General features: G+C 37.2%; 1 protein-coding gene across 1 annotated transcript in view; it reads right to left on the bottom strand.

Annotated features, from left to right (window-relative positions):
- Positions 1-27,984, bottom strand: part of ctc1 (CTS telomere maintenance complex component 1) — a 75,455-nt gene that overhangs the window by 17,902 nt on the left and 29,569 nt on the right. Inside the window, exons 10-19 of the mRNA XM_087981479.1 lie at positions 25,180-25,380; positions 20,701-20,836; positions 19,362-19,476; positions 11,399-12,077; positions 6,092-6,181; positions 5,725-5,868; positions 4,655-4,749; positions 3,929-4,038; positions 3,265-3,430; positions 2,012-2,089 (exon numbers count right to left, since the gene is read on the bottom strand). Coding sequence (XP_087837605.1) covers positions 2,012-2,089; positions 3,265-3,430; positions 3,929-4,038; positions 4,655-4,749; positions 5,725-5,868; positions 6,092-6,181; positions 11,399-12,077; positions 19,362-19,476; positions 20,701-20,836; positions 25,180-25,380 — 1,814 coding nt within the window. The remainder of the gene's footprint in view (positions 1-2,011; positions 2,090-3,264; positions 3,431-3,928; positions 4,039-4,654; positions 4,750-5,724; positions 5,869-6,091; positions 6,182-11,398; positions 12,078-19,361; positions 19,477-20,700; positions 20,837-25,179; positions 25,381-27,984) is intronic.

Below are 27,984 nucleotides of genomic sequence, written 5' to 3'. Positions count from 1 at the left end.
CGAGCAGGTCTACTCAAAGCCAATAAAGTAAACAGCTTGAGGTTTTTTTTAAAAAGTTGGAACAATAGAGGCAGCCTCAATGGCTGGGGTCAAACTTCCACAGAATCAGGATTTTTACTTTCAGCTTTCCATAGTTACTGGTGTCTTGATGTGGAAATTCTAATTCCTCTCTGTTACAGATAAAAGCTGGGGTTCTCTTCCTGCTGCTAGAATTGCATGTCAGAGAATCTATTTTATGGAATTTGCTTTTGCCAAGGTTGTCGAGTTTATGGGATGTTACTATATTGAAAGTTAGAGTTAAGCCAATTCTTTTTTTATTTTGTATTTTAACTGTAGAGTAAAAATAACATATATGAAAAATGCATCAGCCACATTTCAAAGATTAACAATTCAGGATTACTCAATTGTGTGGTGTCCATTGATGATCTGCTCATCTTCGTCATTCAAAGGAGTTTTTGAGCATCTATGCGCTTAGAGTGAATAGATTGTACAGATTGTATATGTATAGCAGTGTATTAATAGTACAAGGCTAAAGGTTTTTAAATAAAGCCATCTTTGTATATTGTGTTTTGCTTAAAGTCTAATAGTTTGACCAATAGAATTGCATCTGGAATGCAACACCTTACACTTACATTTAAAATAAGAAAAAGTTAAGGTCTAGGCCATTGTCTTTATACCCCAACAAACAAACTGGCAGCACTTCAATAGCTTGTCAACGTTTTGGTTAATCAAGTGCCACAACTTCATTGTTGTAACCCAGATTAGTGATGCTGTACCTCTCATTATATTCACAAAAGCTTTACTTATTTCATCAACTTTATAATAAAATCAAAACAGGATTCAAATGCAAATTTGTTTTTTTGTAAATAAAATGCAAATAGAATTCTACTTGCCCCCATTTCAAACCCCATTGCATCAAAATATTACAGTTGAATTTTCATTTAACAGGATAACAGAAACTCACTACAAGTCAGAGATGTACAGCATGGAAACAGACCCTTCAATCCAACCCTTCCATGCTGACCAGATATCCCAACCCAATCTAGTCCCACCTGCCAGCACCCGGCCCATATCCCTCCCTATTCATATACCCATCCAAATGCCTTTTAAATGTTGCAATTATACCAGCCTCCAAGTGTGCAGTTCCTGCTGGTCATGCCAAAATAATTTTGTACTGTTAATGCATAAGTTTGTAAATCTTTGCATTTCATATCAGTTACGCCAACTACATATTAAAATGACTTTTAAACAAGACTCTTTTTCAAGAAAACACAAGTTGAATTTTCCTCCTCTCAATCTTCTATTTTTCCCTAAATTGTTTTCCACTTCTCTTCCTTTTTCACAACCACCACAATGGCAAAACACAAAGTCTCTTGAGCCAAGTTCCCATTTGCTAAAATAGTCACAGCTAAACAGCTTAATATTTGTAAAGCAGACAGTAATTCAGGCCTCACAAGTGGCGTGGCGTCTTTCTTCGTCCCTCTGGACACAGCAATGATAATTAGTTGCACCACTTTCAACTTGCGCTTTATATGGTGCACAGCAGGACTTTCAAATGACTTGTATAACCCACTCAATTGTAATGTACTTTGCTTTTGTATGTTGGGCTGGGAGGCATTAACATAGATCTGTGATAATTTGAGGAGAAACTAGAAGAGCTTAAAGTACCTGAATCTTTAACAATCTCAGTACTGGATTTACAAGTCACCAAACTTTGAAAACAGGTTAAATTTCTATCCGTTCAAAGAAGAGTTGTTACCCATTATGTCATACCAAGTCACAGAACAAATTGTGAAAAACTAACATTTTGTCAACGCATCACTATATCTTGTAAACTTAAAAAGCAACTACCATACGGTTTTGCAATAAGTAGGAACAGAGTATAGTATGATCATTCCCTTAGCAAGTCTAAAAGAAATGCGAAGTTGATTACAACTATGAATATATAGATTCTCCCATTTTAGTTCGAGTTTTCAGAGAAGTGAAGCAAAATGAGAATTAGAATACACACCTTACTGCCTCTGGTGATGGATTCTCAAGCATAGACACACTGCTTGAAGGCACATATTTGCAGTACACATTATTATGTCTGAAAAGCAAAATTAATAATTTTAATAAATTGATATTTAAAATTCTTGAACTGTACCTTAACTATAAATAACTGCAATAGGATTGGAGGACAAACAAAAAACTAAACATTAGCCAAGATTTAAAAGCAACTAAAATCACACAACCCATCTTTATTATTATTGACTGTTGGGAATATTTAGTAGGTCAGACACGGCATGTAAAGAGAATTGAAGGGTGACAGACCTGAAATAAAACTGCAGGGTCCTACATGAAATTAGTTCAGATTAATGAGTGGCAAAACTATAACAGATAGAATTTTAATGTGAGCAGATATAGCATCATCCACTTTGGACTGAAGCAAGATAAACTTGAGTTCTTTCTAAATGAGGGCCTGGAAAGAACAAATAGATTTTGAAATCCAAACACACAAAAGCTTATCGATGAGTATTATAAAGCAATCAAAAAAGCTAACTGAATATTAGTAATTATTTCAATGTGGGAAAGAAGGGGATTACAAAATGGGAGGAAAACACCCCTCAGTTGCATGCAAAAATAGCTGTATAGTTTATATTTTACATGCATTTTGGAATCATACTTCAGCAGGGCTTTACTGGCTTTCAATTGGGCACAGAACAGATCCAATGGAATGCTCGAGCTCAAAACAACTTATGACAAGTTGCATAAGTTTGTCTCATTTTCTTTGGAGTTTGAAGGACTGAGGGATGATGGCATTCAGATGTTTTACACGTTAAAAAGATTTGATAGATAGAGATAAACTATTTATTCTTCTAACAAGATTGGATGCCAAGCTTAAAATTAAAACTAGGCCAATCAGGAAGCATACTTTCCATGCACAGGATAGAAGAAAATCTGTGACTCAAGAAAACTGCTGGAACACAGTTCCTTATTGCACTGTGGGTGTTCCTATCTCAGGCTCTGTTTTCTCAGTGGCAACTAGGGTTTGGCAATAAATGCAGGTCTAGTCAGTGATGCATATTGTGAACAATTTTTAAAAATCAATTAAAAAGGTTGCAAACTGTAGGACAACTGAATATTCCTGACAAATGAATAGATTTTTGTTATAATGGTATCAAGGGAAATGTACTATTGCAAATAATTGGAGTCAAGCAGACCAAATCATTATATAACTGAATAAGGGGAAAGCAGAATGGCCCACTCTTACAGAATACTAACCTGGATGTTACTCTCTCCAAACTATGAAATGTCACCACAGTACCGGGTAGAATTCCAAGGATGTAAGATAACATCATGAAATCTATATAGATGTGCAGAACTATAGTAGTATTTTGAACATCACCAACAGTTAGCTTCAGGCCCCAGTCACCAGGAACTGAAATACCTATTACAAGCAAGGAGCAAACTAGTTAAACACAGCCAAATGAAGCTGGAATAAGCAAACACATGTCATATTCAACAACTCTGGGAAAATGCCACGAAACGATTGAAGAGAGCTTCTTCATTCAACAAATAACCTATTCCTCAGTCTGTCAGTTTTTAAAAAAATATACATGAGAGCAATTCCCAGTCTCGTGTAAACCCTGCCTTTCTGTAGGTGGAAAAAAAGCCTCTTCTCAGCACTTTCATCGCTTATCTCATTCTAATGCGGAGTTCGCACAGAAGAGTTGAGGCCAGGGTAGATCAGCTATCATTTTGTTGAATGGCCTATTCTTGCTTCTATTTCTTATGTTGAATTTTAGTCAGATTGACATGCTGGGATACAGATTTGAATCATTGTTAGACAACATTCCTCCAGCATATCACAGCATTTCAACCAACTGCTGGACATTCCAACTTTGACAATGCAAAGCATACAATTGAAATACTGCTGTATCTTTACCTTGTGCATTTTTGTCAGTTATAACAGCTGCAAAGTTAGCTCTTATATTGGGGTTATAGCAGATCCTTTCCAATATGATTCCAGTGAAAGAGACAAGTGGTGCTGAGAAACTAGCAAATAACCAGAGCATTAGAAAATTCTAAGCTGTTAAAAACATGGTTGCTTTAAAAAAAAAAGCTTAATTCTCACAACTAAAATTGGCAAAGAATTACACAGAATTTTTGCACATTTCAAACTTTAAACTATAAAATTAAGTTCATACATTTATTTAAAAGATCATAAATACATCAAACCATCATATCAATGCATAAACCTATTTGTTTCTAATACAATTCATAAACATATTAGAGAGAAGAATCTCAAAACAGAAGTACCAAAAGGACTGGCTTGTTCTTATCAACCAAGTTGTTTTTAAAAAATACTGACTTGGATTTAGAATCCACTGGCTGACAAGTAACCTTGGTCCAAAGTGAACAGGATACAAAGTTTGGACTAGGCACAGGTAGAGTTACAAACGTCCATAGTTCAAAAGCTCAGACTGCAAACATAAATGGGCTTACGTCAAAGAAAGGTTATTTGGATATGGTGATTTGAACTTGTTTAGAACAGTCACCACAGGGAAGAGGACAAAAGAATACTCAAAGGAGGAGATGTTGATTGAGATAGAGACAGACAGCTCTCAATAACTGATGTTCTCGATATATACAAATATATTTCCGTACTTACCTGCAAGAAAGTACTTCTTGAATAGTGCAAAGATGAGTTATTTCTGAAGCCAAGTTTTCAAAATAAGCAGACAGGTTGATCAGATTTTTGAAAAGCTGAAATCAAATTATCAGTTTAAAAAAATTTGATCTAAAACTATATTTTAAAGACACAAGAACAGAATCAATCATTCTATAAAGTCGATATAAAAATACAACTCATGGAATCTTAATGCCATTACTAAGATTATAAACTGGACAGCAGCTCTTATTTCACATTAATTATTTCAAACAGCTGGTTACAAGGGAGTCCATTTTTTGGAAAACTGCATACAATTCTGGTTACCTTCTATAGGAAGTAAGTATGTTGTTAAACTCGAGAGGATGCCATAAAGATTTAAAAGGATATTGTTGGGACTGGAGAGGTTGAGCTATAGGAAGAGGCTGAATAGGCTTAGGCTCCTTTCCCTGGACTATTGGAAGACTGCGGAGTGACCTTGGAGGTTTATAAAATCACAAGGGGGCGTGGATAGGATGATAACCAAGGTCTTTTCTTAGGGTGGTGATGACATTGGGGAAAGAGTCAAAATCTAGATGGCATGGACTTAAGATGAGAGGGAATAGATTTAAAAGGAACCTAAGAGACAACTTTTTCCCTGCACTGGGTGGGTGCATGTTTGGAATGAGCTGTCAGAGGAAGTGGTGGAGGCTAGTACAATTACAACATTTAAAAACATCTGGATGGGTATATGAATAGGAAGGGTTTAAGAAGGATAGGGGTCAAGTGGTGGCAAAAGGAATGTGGTCAGATTGGGATGTCTGGTTGGGTGCAGATGGGTTGGACCAAAGGGTCTGTTTCCATGCTGTAAGAATGTGAGACTCTGTTAACTGTGATCTTCAACTGTCAAGGTAGATCCCACTGCACTCTTATAATGCAGAAATGTTATACATTACAAATTACTGAATCCTCTACTTCCTAAAGCTCCCACTTTCTAATGCTCAAGAAATCAATTCTGCAAGTCCTTGATATGTCTGAATGATAAGATTAATTGAACCCAACTATTTTCCTTGGTTTTGAATTTGCTGTCTTACCTGGGACCGGTGTAAACAAGAAACTGTAGAAATATACTGCAAGTTCCAGCCAGGTTGAAAAGAAAGGAAAAGTGGACAATTCAAACTTTGCAGAACCTTTTCTGGAATGGTAGTAGAGTTACGTTGTTCAAAAGCAGATGTGCCCTAGATAATGAAGGGAAAACTTGTAAATACTGCAAATTAAAATAAAGGTTTTCCATGATAATGAAACATAATCAATTTCCTCATTCATTTATTTCTGAAAAATAGAATCAAATGTATTCTTGCATATTTTGTGTGATTTCTTTATAATCTCATCACCAATTATTAGAATTTTTGCTTCCCATATTCAAATATTCCTTATGAAAGCACCTTCAGATTCACTTACCAGCTGTTTTGATGCAATCAGTCTGTACACTCCCCCTGGGTTTATTAGTTGGTACCATTTCACAGCTTTGCCCATGAAATTTAACAGCACCTGTGGTGACATGGAAAGAATAATCACATTACTAATTCAGACTCGAGTGGGTACTAATGAAGAGCTACGACATTGAACCAATCAATCCAGACGAGAAGTCTGGTTTCAGCAACAGACATTTGAAAATTTTCTCTTTCATATTACAAAATATGCCAACAAAAAAGTTTATCAATGGCAAAAGATTCCCAGATATCAGACAAATAATAGGAAGAAACAAAAGATCAACACACTGAAATGTGATCAATCAAATATGAATTTGAACAATTCATGCCTTACTTGTTGAGAAATATTGCCAGCTCTTCAAACTGCTAGCAATGGATCAAAGATGTGCTGTTGTTGTTCAACTAGGATCCTTCATTATTGTTGGCTGCCATTATTACCTGTATGTTCAGCCATATGTTAGCATCTCCAGAAAATCAGAACAGAAAAAAAGGGAAAAAACTGGCAGTATCTGGGTAATCCAACAGAAGCATCTGAAGAGTGTCAAGAATTTTAAAATCAGAGGATTCCTTACTTAACAGGAGACAATCACGGTCAGTAAAAATGGGGCAAGAGGCTAAGAGGTCCTGATGCAAGTTAGGTGGAATCAACTTAAACCATTTTTATTTTGAACTTAATTTATTCAGTTTATTTGGGATTGCTGTGGGAATCAAATCTACAGAAATGGGTAACACTATTTTTTACACTTCGGTTTTGCATCTATCCCTCATGAAGAACGCAGCAGTTCATACAACGCAGCTGGAAACGATGAGCCAGCTGCTATTACTTCTATAGTAACAACATTTCCTTTCACAGAAAGGTCTTTTGGCCAACATCAAAAGACATTAACTACTTTCTTGGGAGATGTGGTGGCAGCTACAGTAGTATGGTTGCTGAGACTGGCTCCTTCTGAAATCAATAACTTTAGGGGATTTTAATACTGGAGTGGTGAGTAAATGCCAAATCATTTATATGACGATAGAATGATACAACACTACAAATATAGTTATTAGACTGCAAGAGTATCACCAAAATAATCAAAATCACACAAGTGATTTAAAATATTACATTGGCAGCATTAATTGCTCTCAGATTTACATAAAACAAACTTTTTGTAAATGAAACAACCACATCAAGTGGCTGTAGTACTGAGGCTTAAAAACTAACGCTCATGAAATTAAGCACCCCATTGAGAAAGAAAGAGATTGGTAAAAAGTTGAGCCTGTTCCTGTATTTGAGAAGAAATGAACATCGGGACAGGGATGTGCAGTTCATAAAATTCAATCTTTTCCAGTCAAGAATTTTGGAAGTTATGCAATTCCATAAAAGAATTCCTCAATTTCCCAAATATCAGTTTTGGTTTTTCTTACAGAACCTGCAAACCCACCATTAAAGATATGAGACAAGACCTTCTTTTAAAAAACAAAATCACAAGTAGACAATACATCTTTGAAGACAGAATTGGCAATTATACAAGCATTTAAGGTAGATTGTACATGTAACTTCTGCACTAGAGAGATGAAACCTTCTGATAAGAAACTAGATAATCTTTACAAGGTGAAAACTATTAACAGATACCAAAGCATCACAACCACAACTTGGCACTGGATAATGGTTTCACTACTATCCTATATTTGTTTAGCTGCTCACGTATTCAGATGAGACAGTTTTTACCTTTTCACTAAGCAGGAACTTAGTTTTGGCAATCAAAAAAGAAATTGTTTAACATACTTAGTTAAAAACTTAAAAATATACTCTCTCACATATGAACACCATTTAAAAATGCCAAAGTTATGACAATTAGATTGTGTACCAGGAGCAAGAACTGTATTCTGAGACGTACAAATATTAACCATGTATGCCAGTGAGAACACTGCAGTGGATTTTTCTCTACTTGTCAGAACTCTGACTACACAAACTTGCTATAATAGATACGTTTGTTAACACCAGATTTGTTCATTGTGTCCTCGTTAATGTTTAAGTGTCAACTTGTTAAAATTAATTGACATTTTTAGTCCAAGTTCATATGAAAGGACTACTTGAACAGGACACTGGCGCTCAAAATTTTGCATCACAACATTGTGACCTATTATGCTGCAGATCAATTGCAAAACTCACATTGGCTATAAAGGTAACTATCTGAAAATGTTAAGTTTACAAAAATATTAAAATGCTCAGTGTTAACCCATAGAATATCATTCTAAAATGCGGTGATATTACTGTGTATGTTAAATATGAAAAGCTATACTTAATTAGACACCATTGCCACTAGAAAATCAGAGCCTAACAAACAAGTGACAATATGTTGAGAGCCATTGTTCACTAACATGGTGGAAATGACAGTCTTCTCCCTTCTCAGTGGAAACAACAAGCACCTGAACTTCAAGGAAAATTTGTTATGGGACTCGCGTTAGCAAAAGTACTTGTGCCAACAACTCTGATCTCATTTCAGTTGAGGATTTCAGACGCATTTCTTAAGAATGGAAAAAAAAATGTTGAGTAGAAAGCTCATTTGGAAATGGTGTATGTCTGTTGTGATGTCATATTTATCAAAATAAAAACACCAAACTTGCCTTTCAGTGCACCAAATTCATTGTTTTCTTAAATATTCCTCTGAATACAGGAATATTGACATTATCAACACAAGAGCAAGTTCCCAAAATTAGAAACCTATCATCAGGTATTACAATACTTTCAGGATTATGTGCAAAAGCTGTAACAAATTTATATTGGTTACCCCTTACTCTCATTGCTCCATTATATCCAGAGTTTAACAACAGCCATCCTCCTCAAATCTCTCTTAAGATGGCACCAGGCTGGGCATTTCAAACAAGAAGAAATCAGCAGATATATCCAGTAAAATAAGCTATTGGTTCAAGATTAACTTTCAAAAACTGTACTGGGTGATTAATAATGATCATTTACCAGGACAATTTGTACAAAAAAGTTCATTTGATGCAATTTTCCCCAACATCCATATGTGTAAAATTATGAGTAGAATGTTTTTTCATCCGATTTCCATGAGAACGCAAGGGTTAATTTTGCACCCTTTTACAAGGGGAACCCAAAAGAACACTAATGACACAAATTGGACAAAACAGTTAACATCAGAACTTTATGCATGTTATTTCTAGCAAAAATAAATATTTACAATATTCTGTGAAACAACCAACATTATGTTACAGTAGTTTTCCTCCCACACCTATACAAGTGGAGGCATGAATTTGCAGAAAAATGGCGCTCCCTCAAAGCTTGTCGTCTTCGTTATAAAGACTAAAGTTAAACTGTGCCTACTTCCGGACACCCATAAATTGGCGGGAAATATCGTAAGAAATATTTGAGACTATTTCTCTCAAAAGATGTAAAGCCATCAAACAAATGCCTTGCCTAACACTACTGCTACAATACTCATGATCTACGTATTCAGATTCCAAACTGGAAAAACTGTGTGTTTCAACAATTAATAGCTAAAACCCAATTTATATTTAGAAAATAAGAAACTGGATCATAAAATAAGCACCAGTCAAAGTTTAATTTTAGCTTGCACTTTGTTACAGCTTCGAATTTGAAACAGAATGGTCATAAACTAAAATTAAAATTTAAAAAGATTGGAGTTTATTGATACATGAAACTACGATTAGATTTATAAAATTCAAGCTATTGCAAAATACTTTAGTGCATTTAACTAATTTTAATTTTAGTCTATTCACAAAATACTACAGATCAAAAACATGTTTTAAACATCTGCAGTAGAGTTATTCATCCATGGAAATTTGCACATTTTTGTACTGTAGATCGAGAAAATGCATTTCAATGTTTCAGAATATCAATGTTTCAAGAGGGAAAAAATGCAGTTTTACAGTTGTACAATGACTGGTTTTGGTATTTAACAATGCCCACACTTTGCTTACTAAATTGTGAAGTTGAGAGGTAACTCTCAGACTCAGTGACAATTAATCAGCCCAAAACGACAAGCAAATGGAGTGTTAATCTTTTGAACATAAACTTTCCTGAAAACACAATTGACCAATACAAGTTAAAATTGTGCATCTCTTCCAAAACAAGACGAGTAAATGCAACAGAAGTGACTGCATCCAGTGCACATTCCTCTTAGATTTGACTGAGCATATCTCAAACTCTGAAGAGAATTCTTAAGCAATCAACACTTACACCTTTGGTCATCAACTGCATATTGACAAACACTTGTATTTCGGAATCACAAATACAGACTATTCAAACCTGAAAAAAAACACCAATGACTCTGACATGCTAAACATCACTTTTAATGAACTGCTTTCCTCAATACATATTTGGCTTCCGCTTTAACAATATGCTTGAATATACTTGAGATTCAATTGTAAACCTACTGCTCAGTTAAATTGAGTTGTATAGGCACAATTTCTTCATAAGTAATGTAACAACTAATATGTAGATAAAATTTCTAACTTTTCAGGGTAGTTTCTGAAGTCAATGATTTTGAATTTTTTTTACTGTACCTTCAGTCAGCAACTTCAGCTTGACAAAAATATTACAAGGCAAATCTGAATTTTCACAAGCATGAATTTTTTTTAGGAATAAAGGAAGTACAAATTATATAAAGTAGTCAAGATGGCTTACAAAACATGCCCTCCACGCCAAAATTTTGCATATTGATTGAAAATTTATTACAGCAAAACATATAGGATTGAACTAATCACATGACCTCCTCAGCACAAAGAGTTAACAAAGCCAACACCCAAACAAAGAAAGCTTTTTGATAAGTCATGGGTCACTTCGGTTTTACATGCATTCAGTAAACAACTTAAAATCGATCACAACCTGGCCAATACACGTTCACAATTATAATGTAAACTTACGGTCTGAAGGTCATTGCTTTAAAAGGGAAAAACATTCCTTTTATTATTAGCCTTGTGCAACATAACAGCTATTTGACGTTTGATCAAGATCATTAGCTTTTCAGAGACTTGATTTTTGGCCACAATAATGATGTCATGTCAGACTTAAAAAAAACCAGCTTATTTGGAAAGAGTGTAACTAAAGGGTTAATGTTGCAGATTATTTTTGATTTGGGGTATTTATCTAAATCGGGCTCGTAATCGACCAGAAGTTTGTCAAATTTACTCCCCTTTCAAAGATCAGGACAAGATTCAAGTCATGGCTGCTATAATTAGGGAGCTGGAATTGTACTGCATAGCAGCACTAGTTTTCAAGGACAGAGTTCAATTAAATAGTACTTACTTGTGTACGATTGTTGTGTTCAGAACAAAGAGAGGGATCTGCTTCCAGCTCTGGCAATCCCTCGATTTTTGATCCATCTTTCCACTCTCTGAGGCTTCCTATATGGACTGCAGACGCCTGGAAAGCCAGGCGCAGCTTCGGCTTAGCTTTCTTCATGAAAGCCTCTCCAGAGCCATTAGTATGCTCACAGCCTTCGTTTCTGCCATATTGACAGTTCCTCAGCATCAAAGCATCTTTGTGAGTTACTACTATGAGCCGGGTAACGCAGCCGACGTTGCAGGTTTCCTTTTTTCTTTGGCTGGTGCATGCTGTCGAACGTCCAGCGGGTGTACCTGTGCCCGGCAGCTGCTTTCCCTGGCCCGGGATGCCCACCGCTTCGTCGCCAGTCCATAATGGGTGTGAACAAACAGTTCTTCTACTTTCACCAACATGGCCTTCTTGCAGCACAACTTCCTCCAGCCGAGGCATTTTGGGAAGGGAAGGGCCATCCTGGTGCTGATTGGATGTGATGCTGTTGAGCTCATCGTTTTTGCATGCCTCATTGCAGCTGCTGCGAGCTGCAGTTCTTGCACTGGTCGACAAGGTGCTAGACAGTGCAGGGATGAGCAGTTTTGGTCTTGTCGAAACAGCACGTCTCTTGAGCACTTGCAAGTCAGCCGCACAGAACTGGACATAGATCCTGTTGAAACACCAGATTTTTTTAAAAAAAAAATATTTTAAAAAAATCCAAAAGTGCGCTCAAAAAAAAAGTGACGTGAATTTCTAATCTGAGTGCTGAAAAAGAGCTGACGGCTGAGGTTAAAATGGAGTAGCCAACAAAAGCGAAGCTGTATTCGAAACCTGAGAGTTTCACTACTGTAACCACAAAAACATCTGCTGCAGTGAGCTACCCCGCCCTCCAACGTTTGCAGTTTAGACCAATCACATTCCCTAGCAAATCCCTAAGGGTTGATAAATGACGTTGCATTGCAGATAATAGCCACTAAATATGTCCTTGTTGTGAAGCGAACGTAGCGAAAGAGCACTCGGATATTTCTCTATATACGAGAGTGTATATTGCGTTAGTTTACAAAGCACTCAAAGAAGGATTTAAACTGAAAAAATACTCTAGAGTTCTAGCTTCAAGTTCAAAATTTTACTGTTCACCTCCAACGACCATTACGCATTCGTTTTCAGCTCAAGACGCTCAATCCCTTCCCAAATCCACTCCCATCATGCCCGACAAAAAGACAACCCCTGCCACGTCGACAATGGAAAAATACTGCAGAGCCTTTTGAAGAGAAACTAAATCCTGGACAAGTACACTTTGCATGTTTGTGAGGTGAAGACAACTGAACAGTTCCATCTGCACAGGCAAAGCCTCATTTTAATGCTGTTTTATTACAATTTTGCATAAAATGTTATAGCCGCACCCAAACGATCTGTTTTAAGCCAACAACCGGTTTCACTAGTATGCTTTTCACCAAGACATGTAATGCCTACGCATTATTCTATAAATTATTAGGTATTGGAAAAAGTACATACGAATGAAACTCAAATTTTTATCATGCTAATCTTCACTTGAAACCTCGTCTGCTTGACTGCAGTCGATTTTTAAATCACGTCTTAAACTCACATAATCTAGTATTCACGCATGCATTTGCAATATAATTTGAGAATTACACAAGCAAATATTATTTTTTTTTACTGTTTTAGAAAAACAAAGTCCTGCTTCCTCTCCTAAGACGCACTGTTTAAAAATAGCAGCAGGGCAAGTTATCCCTCCGTCCCTCAACACCACAAAAAGATTATCCTGCTATTATTACTTGGTTGTTTCTCGGAGCTGTCGCGTTCCCTACATTACAACAGTTAGCACGTTTTAAACATTTATTAACTATAAAACGCGCAGGATGTCAATAGGTTATGAAAGGTACTATATATGCAAGTTTTTCTTTGTACTTCATTCTGCAGGATGTGGGTGCCAACGAAGCATCTGCTAAACAATAATTCTTCACGGTGGTGAATGTTGATGGATTATTTGGCAGATATCAGTCTTCACCTACTAAGGGAAAATCAATACTTTGCCCGATTCTGAGCTCAATGGCAACTCCCTTACACACAACATAACTAATGACTCAGGTGTGAACATATCTCAACTCTAATTATGCTTGGCAGAGATTAATTTTTGTAAACTGAGTAAAGGCTACCTTTTAAGGCAACTGGCCTTTTGTAGACTTTGTTTGGCACATGTAGAATTGAATTCTCAACTTATTTTGCCTCTCAGTGCCAGGGATCTGGGTTCAATTCACTCTCAGGTGAGGAGTTTGCACATTCTCCTCATGTAGGCATGGGTTTTCTTTGGGTGCTCATCCCACAATCCAAAAATGTGCAGATTGGATGGATTAACCAAGCTAAATTGCTCATAATGTTTAGAGATGTGTTGGCCAGGTGAACTAGCCTTGGGAAATGCAGGGTTACAGGGATAGGGTCTGGATGGGTTGTTGTTTGGAAGGAGAGTGTGGACTCAATAGGCTGAATAGTCTGCTTCTATAATTCTCAACCTATGTATGCATGTTGAGGCCAATTTCTCCACCCACGAGAAGTGAACTCTGTCAGTTCAGCTTGAAAACTGGGTCACCTAAATACCACCTGCCTCCTTTCTGATAACAGACCAAGTGAATGCTTCCAGCATTCATGAAAACAAGTAGTCAGTGTCATTTGTGGGAGCTTAGTGCGCACAAATCTATTCTGATGCATTACATTACAACAGCATATTCTAAGTACTTAATTCACTGTCCTACTCTTTGGGATTACAGAAGTGTACTTTTTTTTGTTTCCATTATTTAGGATTTTTCCATTCAACTCCATTCCACAGCATCTAGTTAATAAAGGGAAGCATTATGGACAACAGTGTAGCAGAATCAGATTAGCAGTAGAGGACAAGAAGCATAGATGTTAGTTCATCTGGTGCTCACAAAATTCTAAACCCTGCAACATTTCCACAAACAAATGAAGAAATCCTTCAAAATGAAAGAGCGACTTTGCAGTAACTTGTTCACAGACTACACAATTCCAAAGAAGCTGACTTTCTCCTTTCTTCAAAGGCCATCTCCCCATGCACTGGCTCTGACAAGGAGTGTCACAATAGTCTCTCTCTCCAATCAGGTTTTTCCCCCGCCACAGTACTAACAGCCCTAATTAAAATCACAATTAATAACTTATGTATGACTTTGCATTATTTTCCTCATCTTACATCGTGTGTTTTCAGCCTGATATATTTGACTAACTATCCTCTTTCAAACATTCTTTACTGCCCAGTTGAGAGGGACTACTATCACTCAATTACACGCTTCCCTAAACAGTCATACGGAGAGAATCTCATACAATAGCTTTGCTCCACATCCCTCACCCATTACTTGTGAAACCTCAAAAATTTCCACAATGAGCAAGGTTTCCCCTAAAGTATTCTTCCAAAAACACAGCTGTAGAAGTTGTAATATAAATATGTTTCTGAATATAGATGATACCTAGCTCTACCTCACCATCACCTCATTTGACCTTTTAGATTAGATTACCTACAATATGGAAACAGGCCTTTTAGCCCAACAATCCATACCGACCCTCCGAAGAGTATCCCACCAAGACCCATTCCCATACATACTCTTGACTAATGCAACTAACACTAAGGCAATTTAGCATGGCCAATTCACCTAACCTGCATATCTTTGGATTGTGGGAGGAAACCCACGCAGACACTGGGAGAATGTGGAAACACCACAGACAGTCAACAGAGGCTGGAATCGAACCCGGGTCCCTAGCGCTGGGAGGCAGCAGTGCTAACCACTGAGCTGCCCTTCTATTGTTTTATGTTGTCAATCTGTTTGTCTGACATTCAGTTCTGGATGTGGCTTAAAATTTATTACAGTTAAAAAAATTTAGAAAATTGAAGCCATTACTTTCAATTTAAAACACAATCCTTCATTCTGTAGCCAAATGTTTGTGCTTTTCTGTCCAGGCCTCAGGCTGAGATTACTTACAATCTGAGCATTGTAGTTCACTGAGCTGAGCTTTGGATATCATCCCTCCATCATCACAAAAGCTATCAACTACCACCTCTATAACAATATGCATCAACAGCTGAATTTATCATCCCTGTTTCTGCTATCTTCAGACTCAAACTATTTCACAGTTCTTTAGCCAATCCAACGTTTTCCAGTTTTCATTGATACAAGATCATTCAAAACTCCACTCACCACATCCTAACCAAGTACACTTCTTATTTAACTCCTATACATGCTGACTTACATAGGTTCCTGATCCAAGGCATCAGATTTTAAAATCCTGATCCCTGAATTCAAATCTCTCCACAGCATTTTCCTTCCTTTCTCTGCTGCCTTTGAGCCCCAACATTTCCAGTTAACTCAGGCCTCATGCACATCTCCTGGTATCTTCACCTCTCTGTAAGCAGTAGTATTTTCAACATTAGGCCATTAAGCTTTGGAATTCCCTTCAACTTCTCTTTCTGCTCCTTTAAATCTACCTCTTTCACTATTCATAACACCTGATTTGATTCAGTTTTTTTTTGTTGGATAACATTACTGTGAAGCATCTTGGGTTGTTTTACAATGCTACATGCTTTAAATAAATGCATGGTGTTACTCAAGTGCAAGGTCATCACATCCAGTGTTCACTCTCCATTAAAATAACCAAATACATTCTGCATCATAATTCTGGCTTTTAATTTTGAAACACTGGCTGTTTTTTTTCCACCATTGTCAAAAATGTACTAAACAATTCTAACTGCTCAACTGGAAACTGAGCCAAGATCACAGGTACAGAACTGGAAATTTCTTGGACCAGATGGATTAGCCTACTCACTGCTTTAGTCAACTCAGTGAATTTTCACTTGAAGCATTTCAATCTGCAACTAGCTGTTTTGAATTAAGAGGTTTCAATATCAAAGCTAATTTCTCAGTTTTGGCAGTTGTGGGGTAGTGTTGACCTTAAAACATGGCAACTTTGCAAGGCTCTGCAGGCCACTGATCAGTGGCAAGGGAGAAAAAAAATAAACAGAAACAGGAAAGTATCAGGTCATGGAACACTGAACAGCTAGGGATAGCAGGGGGAAAAAAAGAGAGCTGTAGTTTATGACAAATTGGAGGCTAGCTTTTTTTTTAAATGCAGTGTATCATATTTTATCCAGCAGAGTAATTCAGATTAAAAATCTGATTTGATTCACTCCTCAATTAGAGTATTTATCATGGTTTTTACATTTTCACCTGGAGGGGATTGTGATTAGTTTGTCCCAAGATGTTGATATGAAATTAAACTTGATTCACATAGGCTATTAACTCCCAGAAACAAAAATAAATCAAGACAATGATTTATCTCGGTAAAGTGGTTAACAGGATTGTATACCAACATCACATCAATCCAACACCGTACCAGATGAAGATACATTAAGGTATTTCCTGCAAAATATTGGTTACGTTTAATCTTATAAAACATTTCAGGGAGGTGTAGGATAAGCAGGCAATGTATTGCCATAGCCCCTACACAAAGTGATGGTTACTTTATTTCAGGTACTAATTTGTTTGGCAGTCCCTGAATCTGATGTTCAACACAATGTGGATGAAGGACAGAGATTAAGCTTTTTGCCATTCTATCTCAGCTCAACTATTCCAAGCTGCCTCCCTTAAGCAAGCCAGGAAAACAACTGAAAATCCTACAGCATTTACAAGTCTTCCAATGAAGTCCATGCCAGTCTATAGCAGAATTTCGCCAATAACCAGATAATAAATAAATGTTTTTTGAAATAAGATAAAAGTACAGTTATCTCCAATTGAAATTCAACGGTACCTCCACTGCCAAGTCTCAAACAATTAACCAGGAATGAACTGCACCGAACAAGCAAAATCAACTTTATGGCTACTTGATCTGTACAGACTGACATACTGATGAATGGTTCAGCACCTTGCCATAAACTAAATTCCAAGGATCACATCAGGAAATTGATGGACTTCTCCACTTGCCTGGATGGGTACTGCTGCAAAGTGATGTTTTGTATCACATCACAAAATGCTAAATTTCTTTTTTAAATATCTGATTTTGATTTTCATGAAGAATTTAAAGCGACACAAACACATGAAATCAAATCCACACTTCCTTAAATGGTAATTATCAAGACATACATTGTCACAGATATCATTTAAAAAGAATGATTTGAAATGAATACAGATGAAATTTAGAAAGGGATTTTGTAGTAGTGGGGGCTGGTTTTTGCAAAATTGGGCACATCACACTCAAAAGGTAGACCAGTGTTAGGAGACACTAAGATACTTCAATAGTTGTAAGACATCTCATATGACAATATTTACATCATCTTTAAGCTTTATGGAATTGTTTTCACAATAACAGGTTTTCTAATTAATTGACATTTTTCTTATATTTAATCAAAAACTGACTTTTCCAACAGAGTAGAATGATTAACTGTAGCAGAGTCAAATTGTTCACAATTTGTTTCCACTGCAATAGCATGCAGCATACTACTAGCAGCTTTTACTGACTTGATCCCCAATAGCAGTTATGTATCAAAGTGTTGAGACAACATCAACATATTCACATTTGAGCAGATTGCTCTTTAGAAACTAATTCATTACCACATTCCTTATGTATTGGATAGCAAAATTGTTAAGACTGTACTTGGTAGATGGCACTTACTCATTGTGACTCATTTAGCACCGTTTATTTCAAAAATTGATAGTCTTATAGTCTTATTAGTACTGTAACAATACATTCAGTTAAATATTATGAATGGATTATTTCTCAAGGCTTGACATTAAACACAGAATGTAAACTTTAGATTCACTAAGGTAACACGATAGTTGGGAAACAAGTTACAAAGATGGAGATGAGAGACCGAGTCTATTTCTACTTGCACAGATGAAGGCCAGGTATGAATTAATAGAGACATCATTCAAGTTATAGTTTGATAGGGAAATATTTTCTATCGGAAATCAGTGACAAATTGTTACCAATGCAAAATGGAGTTCAACATTTCTTTTGCAAAGGATGTGCTAAGGCAAATACTATTTCACTTTTTAGGGCAAAGTAAACAAATATTTGAAGTAGAGGAAGATACAAAGATATAAAGATAGGGGCAAGGCAGTGGTATGGAGTCTGGATTCATCCAAACATTGATTTTTTTTAAATCAATCATTAGGGATTGTTGGGGAAGAATCAGGAGTAGGCTCCCTTGTTAACACTCCTTCTGGAGGTCAGGACCACGAAGCCCAATTCTGAGTTAAAGATCTTTCAGCATGTGAAGGGAGCATATCAAATTCCTATAAGATCTAAGCACTCTCCCTTCACATGCTAAGATCTGTAAATTCAGAATTGGCTCCACAATCCTGAAAGGAAATGGATATGGGCCTGGTGTAATGATCTCTGGACACTACGCACACTGCATAATTATTTATTTACAGTAGCTTTAATCTCAATACTTTCAAGACAGTTTGTTCTAACATTGAACATATTAAAATTGTGCCCACAGTTGCCCAGGTAATGTATTCTATACAGAGCAGGACAATATCAAGGTGAAACTCCAACTCATTTTAATAGCGTAAGTATTTTCAGAAGGTACAATCCAGACTGTTCCTCACCCTGACTTCACACTTGCAGGAAGGTATTGGTCTGTAAGAACCAGTAGTACATCTCCTCCCCTTGTTCACTCCTTGGTAATGCATATAGATTAAAATAAAGATATAAATAATTGTTCAACCACCAATGTTTGATAAATTGCAAACTTCATAACCATAGAGTTCTTGACAGGTTTTCCTACTCAGTCCATTTCTATTCTTGATGGTTACAGTGCAGTATAACTCATGAATACAGGGAATTTAAAATCATCTCTATAGAAGACTAGGAGCTTTAAAATTGACATTAATTTTCTGAACTTTTCTAAAGCACTTCACAACACACTTACCTGGTGTGTTTCTCTTTGATAAACCTTGGATCATCAAGTTGTTTTGATGAAGGGAACTCACTATGAATGAATCGTTCTATAACCAGCTGGTATTTCTGCAGCTGCACCAAACAGTCTGAAATGAAAAACAGAAACTCTCATTCTGAGCATAAAGTGAAGGCGGATAATACAGACAACACCAACATTACAGAAATAAGTTTGAGCATGGGAAAGAAGCCGTCACTCTAATGAAATTTCCAACTGTTCTTTTTCTTAACATTGACAGATTTGCTGTATGTATCTACTGTTATTTCATGTACATATTTCCAATTTGTGTTATATAGGGTTGGATTCTTGTTATTTTATTGTAGATGTAAGAATATATGAGACATATGGATTGATTTGCTTATTAATTATAACATAGGATATTGATCAGCTCAGTTGGCTCAACAGTTGGTTTGCAATGCAGAGTGATGCAAGTTCAGTTCCTAAAAGGGATGAGGTTACCAAGAAGTTGATAAGGTTACCTTATCAACTTCTTCCCTCACTTGAGGTGTGGTGATGCTCATGTTAAATCACCACCAATTACCTCTCTAATGAGAAAGCAGTCTGTGACTTTACCATTACCTTCATGTTATAGGTTTTTTTTTTGCTGAGTGTTTCCTTCAGAAATATTCAGTCTATTAAGTTGAATCTGTGTAGTCTAAACCTGTACATACATTGTTGGTTTAGAAGATCATGAGGGGCATGCTTAGGGTAAATAGACAAGAGCTTTTCCCTGGGTTTGGGGGAGTCCAGATATGGAGGGCATAGGTTTGGAATGAGAGAGGAAAGATTTTTAAAAAAAGGGACTGAAGGGGCAATTTCTTCACACTGAAGGTGGTGCGTGCATGGTATGAGCTGCCAGAGGAAGTGGAGGAGACTGGTACAATCCCAACATTTAAAAAGGACCTGGAAGGGTATATGAATAGGAAAGGTTTAGAGGAATATAGACTAAGTGCTGGCAAATGGGACTAGATTAGATTAGGATATCTGGTCGGCACGGATGAGTTGGACTGAAGGGTCTGTTTCCGTACTGTATATCTGTATGACTCTCAGTGTCCCATATGAAGGAATGATCTGAATAGGGATACCTTGTTGTTTGGAAACTGCTGATATCCTTAAGACAATCATATTTGATCAAACAGTAAATCTCAACTCCCATTTTCCCACTTTTGACACTTGGAACATGCAGGTTGAATATTCAGTATATTTCCAAAATAAAAGAAATTAGAGATATTTCAGTGTAACAATTTTTTTAAAAATGACTCCCCAGTGCATTCCAATAAATAAAACCGGACTGTAATTGCAAAGTTCTTACCCAAATATGAAGTGTCACTAAAAGCAATTTGGTTCACTTCATTAGAGGCAAGTACAACACAGTCCAATGTACCCGATGTGTCTAGAAGCTGCAAACGACCAGTTCTGTAATTTGCCTGGAAGATACCATGCAGTATCTGAAACAAATAAACATTAGTAAGTTGAACATTCTTCTTTCTGCAAGGATTCATTGAAAAGAGATAATGGAAATACAAAAGTCAGTTTGACACTGACCTATTTTCCTTTGAAATAACAAAAAGGGATTCAACACCTTTTTCAGCAGTATTAGTTAACATCCTTGGATAATAACTGTGCACCAAAGTATGATAACGTGATTAACCGGGAAGGTCTTATTTTGAAAACTATGTCACCAAAAGATTATTCAGCAGAGATCACATCACCTTGCTTATAGGTGTCCAAAAGAAATGCCTTCTATACACCGGGAAACAGGAGATGAATCCAATTAATATAGTTAAATTAGATGGTCCAACAGTGGGAGAAGAACAGGTGATATTTCCGATTGGAGTGTTGTGCAATTTTTCTTACTTTAAATGCTCCATTGGAATTTTAGTGAAATCCACAAGTGAGCTGAGTGACACTGCTACACACAATCATTTCTTCCACTAGGATTCTCACAGTATATCAGGGCAATAGCCTTATAAAAATTGCAATATTTTGTCTCAGAGTGAGGAATGATACAACAAGAAATTATGCAAGGTTTGTAGCTCAAGTTGAGGTTTAGGGTGTAGGTTTGCTCACTGAGCTGTAGGTTTGATATCCAAACGTTTCATTACATGGCTAGGAACATCATCAGTGGCGACCTCCAAGTGAAGCGAAGCTGTTGTCTCTTGCTTTCTATTTATATGTTTGTCCTGGATGGGGTTCCTGGGGTTTGTGGTGATGTCATTTCCTGTTCGTTTTCTGAGGGGTTGATAGATGGTATCTAGGTCTGTGTTTGTTTATGGCATTGTGGTTGGAATGCCAGGCCTCTAGGAATTCTCTGGCATGTCTTTGCTTAGCCTATCCCAGGATAGATGTGTTGTCCCAGTCTAAATGGTTTTTTTCCCTCCGTGTGTAGGGCTACGAGGGAGAGAGGGTCGTGTCTTTTCGTGGCTAGCTGGTGTTCGTGTATCCTGGTGGCTAACTTTCTTCCTGTTTGTCCTATGTAGTGTTTGTGGCAGTCTTTGCATGGAATTTTGCAGATGACGTTGGTTTTGTCCATGGGTTGTATTGGGTCTTTTACGTTTGTTAGTTTTTGTTTGACAGTGTTGGTGAGTTTGTGTGCTACTAGGATTCCGAGGGGTCTTAGTAGTCTGGCTGTCATTTCTGAAACTTCTCTGATGTATAGTAAGGTGGTTAGGGTTTCTGGCTGTGTTTGGTCTGCTTGTCGTGGTTTGTTCTCGAGGAATCTGCACACTGTATTTTTTGAGTATCCGTTCTTCTCGAATATGTTGCATAGGTGGTTCTCCTCTGTTTTCCGAAGTTCGTCTGTGCTGCAGTGTGTGGTGGCTCATTGGAATAGTGTTCTGATACAGCTTAGTTTGTGTGTTGAGATGGTTACTGGTGTAGTTAAGTATTTGGTCAGTGTTTGTCAGTTTTCTGTATACGCAGGTTTGTAGTTCCCCATTGTCCGTTCTTTTGACTGTGACATCCAGGAATGCGAGTTTGTTGTTGGTTTCTTCCTCCTTGGTGAACTTTATGCCTGTGAGGGTGTTGCTGATGATGTTAAATGTCTCTTCTATCTTGTTCTGTCTACAAAAATTCCATGCAAGGACTGCCACAAACACTACGTAGGACAAACAGGAAGAAAGTTAGCCACCAGGATACACGAACACCAGCTAGCCACAAAAATACATGACCATCTCTCCCTCGTAGCCCTACACATGGAGAAAAAAAAACACCATTTCGACTGGGTCAACACATCTATCCTGGGACAGGCTAAGCAAAGACATGCCAGAGAATTCCTAGAGGCCTGGCACTCCAACCACAACGCCATAAAAACACAGATCTAGATACCATCTATCAACCCCTCAGAAAACGAACAGGAAATGACATCACCACAAACCCCAGGAACCCCATCCAGGACAAACATATAAATAGAAAGCAGGAGTCAACAGCTTCACTTCACTTGGAGGTCGCCACTGATGATGTTACCTAACCAGGTAATGAAATGCCTAGATATCAAACCTACAGCTCAGCGAGCAAACCTGAACCCTAAACAAGAAATGTCTGCCTGTCTTTCTGGATCTGGATTGAACTGGATTGGAAATGGAGAACAATTGACACTATGTCCTGGACTTCTAACATGCAAATGCTGAGTTAAACAAAGGAAGGGACTCCAATGTATAGCAGACACCTAATGGGTTAAACTAGATTGACAGCAAGAGCTGGAAATCATAAATAAAATGGTAATGACTAGCAAAGCTCCCAGGGTTCAGTTCTAAGGAGGTTAATTCATAATCATAATGTCAAACTACTTGTTCCATTTAAAGATGCTGACAGTCTCTGTGCAATTCTTGATTCTAACTTCAGATCCTTAACTGTTTTTCTTTATTGTTCAATTAGTTAGAACAGTAAACACAAATATTTAAGAATATAAAATACATAATTCAAGGCAGGTTATTATCCATTGAGGTGAGAGCAAAACATCTTGAGGTTAAGGTTCAAAATGTTTAATCAACCATATGTGAAGTCAAATGCAATGACTTCACATATTCTCCAATCTGTTGTATTTAGCCTACCAAATACAGGCATTTTGAGGCAGTTTTATTCAGTCTTCAAAGCTGATCTCATTTGGTTGAAGGTTTGCATAAGCAAATCAAAATTTCATATCATGTCTTATTTTATCTTATAATTCAGATGGCAAGTTTTCCATAATTGCAGTTACAGTGCAATGCATTTTTTTAATGCATTTTAATTTGAACAACAAATGTTATTATGGCCATACAGTCAGGGAATTTGACAATGTCACAAATCTCTATTTGGTTGTGGAATAACCAGAGCCTTAAAATGAAGTTATGTTGTAATGGCACGTTACAAGTTGATTTTTAAAATTGGGATATACAGTATTAAAGAGTCACGGTTTACAATAAAAGGGCAAAAGCAGGAGAAATGATAACAAGTCAACCTTGTGGACTATTGGAAAAAGGCGAAGAGAAGCACCATGATTTGTCAATGTCTCCTACAGCAAACTGCAGTGGCAAGTCCTAGCTTCGATACAGAAAGGCTCAAGGAACAGGGCTCATGCCAATTCCCAACCCTGGCTATTTTGTTTGAGAGCTAAATGGTCCATAACCAGTATTTAGTGGAAGGTATTAAGTCCAGCAATCAAAGGGACATTTTTAATATCATTTTGAGCCACTTTTTTCTCCCTACGACCTTTTTTTTCCAAACCAGATAATCATTCCTCCCACACTCCAAAGATGTGCAAGTCAGGTGAATTGGCCATGCTAAATTGCCCGTAGTGTTAGGTAAAGGGGTAAATGTAGGGGTATGGGTGGGTTACGCTTCGGCGGGTCGGTGTGGACTTGTTGGGCCGAAGGGCCTGTTTCCACACTGTAAGTAATCTAATCTAAGTAATCTAATCTAATCATTGCATATTATCACAACACATGAGGCAGCCAATAGGCACAGTATGCCATCTCTTCAGTGATGCTGGAAAATAAAGATTTTATTTGCATAAACTGTTATTTCCACCAAAAGAAAATATGTTTTTGCTGAGGATGAAATTGTTGCATGCCGGCCAGCCAGTATAGCTAGTCGTCATAGCTACAATTTTTAGAACATCCACTGAACATTAATATTGCAATACCTATTTCAAGCATTGGATGGCATTACACCATAAATAAGTACACCTTAAATTTTCAGTTAATCAAGCATTAAAACAAATTCAGTACAGCTCATCATAGAGCCATCTTGTGGCAAGAGTAGATTACTTCAATAAGTTTTGTTTTCCTGTTTTCTCTTGCACTATTAATGCAATGGTCATGGAACAAACACAGCAGCTTACAAAAGCTTATCCAACTGACCATCCTTTACATTCACAAGTACCATCATACTAATCCACAGTATTGAAAGATGTGGGGGTTGCAGGCACCAAACTCATCCATGTCCTAAACAACATCAAGGTGTACATACTTAACAAAAAAGGATGCATTAACAGTAATTAGGAATAGACGTTTTAAGCCTATATCCAACTCTCCCAAACTCAGCGATATGGAAGCTAAATTATAGCATTTCACCCACTGCCCTACTGGCATAGCAAAGACCTACAATAAAAACTGGGCCTTCAGACCCAAATGGCTCAGTGCTAACTGCACACAGTAACTTTCCTGCTCACAAAGCACCATTTGATGTCTCCTATCTTTGGACCAAAGAAGTCACACTCACATCAGTACATCACATCATAACGACTTAAACTATTAATCAAAGATATGACATTATTGATGTTGAAAAGTAAGTGTTATTAACAATAAAGTACCATTTGAGGCTGAAAATCTTCAGGTTTTGAAACTTCAAATGACCAAGCAAGTTTACTGTTAACCTGCTGAGCTATCAAGTATTTGATCTCGTCATCTGGCAACAAGGAGGACATGTGGAGAGATTTCCAGGCTCTTTCTTCAGTAAGAGACAGCAATTCTGATAATGAAATACTCTGACATGGAAAATTTGGTTGAGAGATCTAAAGAAAAACAAATATTAGATTAGATTCCCTAAATTGTGGAAACAGACCCTTTGGCCCAACAAGTCCACACCGACCCTCCGAAGAGTAACCCACCCAGACCCATTTCCCTCTGACTAATGCACCTAACACTATGGGAAATTTAACATGGTCAATTCACCTAAGCTGCACTTCTTTGGACTGTGGGAGGAAACCGGAGCACCCGGAGGAAACCCACGCAGACACAGGGAGAATATGCAAACTCCACACAGACAGACAGTCACCCGAGGCTGGAATCTAACCTGGGACCCTGGTGCTGTGAGGCAGCAGTGGTAACCACTGAACCACAGTGCCACCGATGAAATCACATTAGTGGTTGGTAAAATAACAAATAAAAAGAAAAGAGTCAGGTTGGTTCAAGAGGTAGCAGTCCTCCCTCAAAGTCAAACGATTGGAATTTCAGATTCCACGTCAGAGATCAGAGTGCAAAATTTCAGGCAGCATTGAAGGATTGCTGCATTATCAGAGCTATAATTTATAGGATTGTTAAAACTGAGATGCTAGTTGTTCTCTTAGAAAGGTAGTTTTCAATTAACATATTTAGAAACAGATTATTGATTAATTATCACATTGCTGTTATCAAGGTTTACTGGTCATGTTTCCTACATCACATCAGTGACAAATCATGAAGTACTTAGTTTGCTCTAAAGCTAGGACTGAATTAATGCAATTGTTGGATTAAAACATCTTTTTATTTGCGCAAAAATAATTACATTTTTGTTTGCAGTTAGCATTAAAATAAAACCTAGAGTTTAAATTCTATTGCTGACAGTTTTAAATGGGAGTTCAAGGCGGCTTGCAATGAAACATCAGCACAATCTGGACCTGCATGAAGTGACTGCAATTTTGGAGAAGATTTGTAGCTCAGGTTGTGGATCAGGTTTAGGTTTGCTCACTGAACCGGTAGATTTCTCAGATGTTTCGTCACCATGCTAGATAACATCATCAGTGAACCTCCGATGAAGCGCTGGTGTTATGTCCCGCTTGCTATTTGTGTGTCTTGGTCTGCTGATATCGCTTCTGGTTCTTAAGTGAGTCAGATTGGCCTTCTGTGTTTGTAGATTATAAACTGGACAAAGGGCTTTTGTGGTGCAGTGGTAGTGTCCCTACCTCTGAGTCAGGAGGCCTTGGGTTCAAGTCCCACCTCAGATGTGTAACAACATCTCTGGACAGGTTAACTTAAAAATATATGTAAAACTAGACAGTTAAATACAGTCAAGCATTTGAGGGCAACTTACAATAAAGTGCAGGATTAACTGATTAAGGGAATGAAGGGGAAGAGGTATTCTGTTGCTTTTCCAAAACATTTTCAGCCTCAGCAATTTATTCTTACTCTGCTACAGGAAAGTCAACTAGTTATTTATGAGTTTCTGGTAAATGACTATGGTTCAAACTTGTGTAACTAGTAGTAAGGCTAAACCAATATAAACATAACAAAATTTAAAACTGATTAAGTGAGAATGCCCTCCTGAAATGTAAAAATACAAATAGCAAGACTTTCTATATATATTTGAAGAAAAGGATTAATAAAGTGACCATTGGTCATATTGAAAATGAGATTGAGTTTTACAAAGGAAAATAAGGAAGTGATAGATGAAAGTAAATTCCCAGAAGCAGTGATAAATCATGAATGTAAGGGAGGGAGGAATTCGGGAAGATCATAACTACCAGAGAAGTGGCACTGAATACATTGTTGGGGTTGTGAGATGACATGTCTCAGGTCCTGATGGATTTCATAGTAGGATATTAATTTAAAAAGTGAGCATGGAGATAGTAATATTGGTCTTAACTTTGTCAAAATTCCTTGATTCAAAAACAGTTTCATTAGATTGGAGGATAGCAAATGTAGCAGATTTATTCAGAGAAAAAGAGACAGAAAGAAGGAAATTATATGCCACTAGCTTAGCATCTGTCATAGGGAAAAGTTTAGAAGCAATTATTAAACAAGTTATAGCAGGTCACACAGATAAAAACACAATAATTTGGAAAAGGTCAACATGGTTTTATGAAAGTGAAATCATATTAGACCAATCTAATGGAATACTTTGGAGGTGATAATACATGCTATGTATAAAGGAGAACCAAAGGATATACTGTACATAGATTTTCAGAAAGAATTTGATAAAGTGCCACATCAAAGGTCATTATGGACAATAAAAGCTCATGGTGTCGGGGTAGCATATTAACATAAAAACAAGATTGCTGGTTAACAGAAAGTGGAGAGTAGGCATAAATGGTCTTTTTCAAGGTGACAAGATATAATGAGTGGTGTGCGACAGCAACTGGTATTGGGACCTCAATTGTTGGCGACTTTTATAAATAAAATGGATGAAGGAACAGGAGATATGATTGCCCAATTTGCTGATGATACAAAGATTGGTATGAAATTAGGTTTTGCAGAGGACACAAGGAGGCTACAAAAAGATACACGTTCCAAAGGGTCACTGGACTCAAAATATCAACTCTATTTTCTCTCCAAAGATGCCGCCTGTGCAATTTTCTCCAGCAATTTATGTTTTTGCTAGTTTCACATTTCCAACATCCACAGTTTTTTGTATTATAAAA

This window comes from Chiloscyllium plagiosum, unplaced genomic scaffold (genome assembly GCF_037043375.1).
Source record: "Chiloscyllium plagiosum isolate Xiang-an unplaced genomic scaffold, Cpla_swu_hap1 HiC_scaffold_39, whole genome shotgun sequence".
NCBI lineage: Eukaryota > Metazoa > Chordata > Chondrichthyes > Orectolobiformes > Hemiscylliidae > Chiloscyllium > Chiloscyllium plagiosum.
The sequence above is the reverse complement of the archived record's forward strand: the minus strand, read 5'-3'. Positions and strand labels throughout refer to the sequence as shown.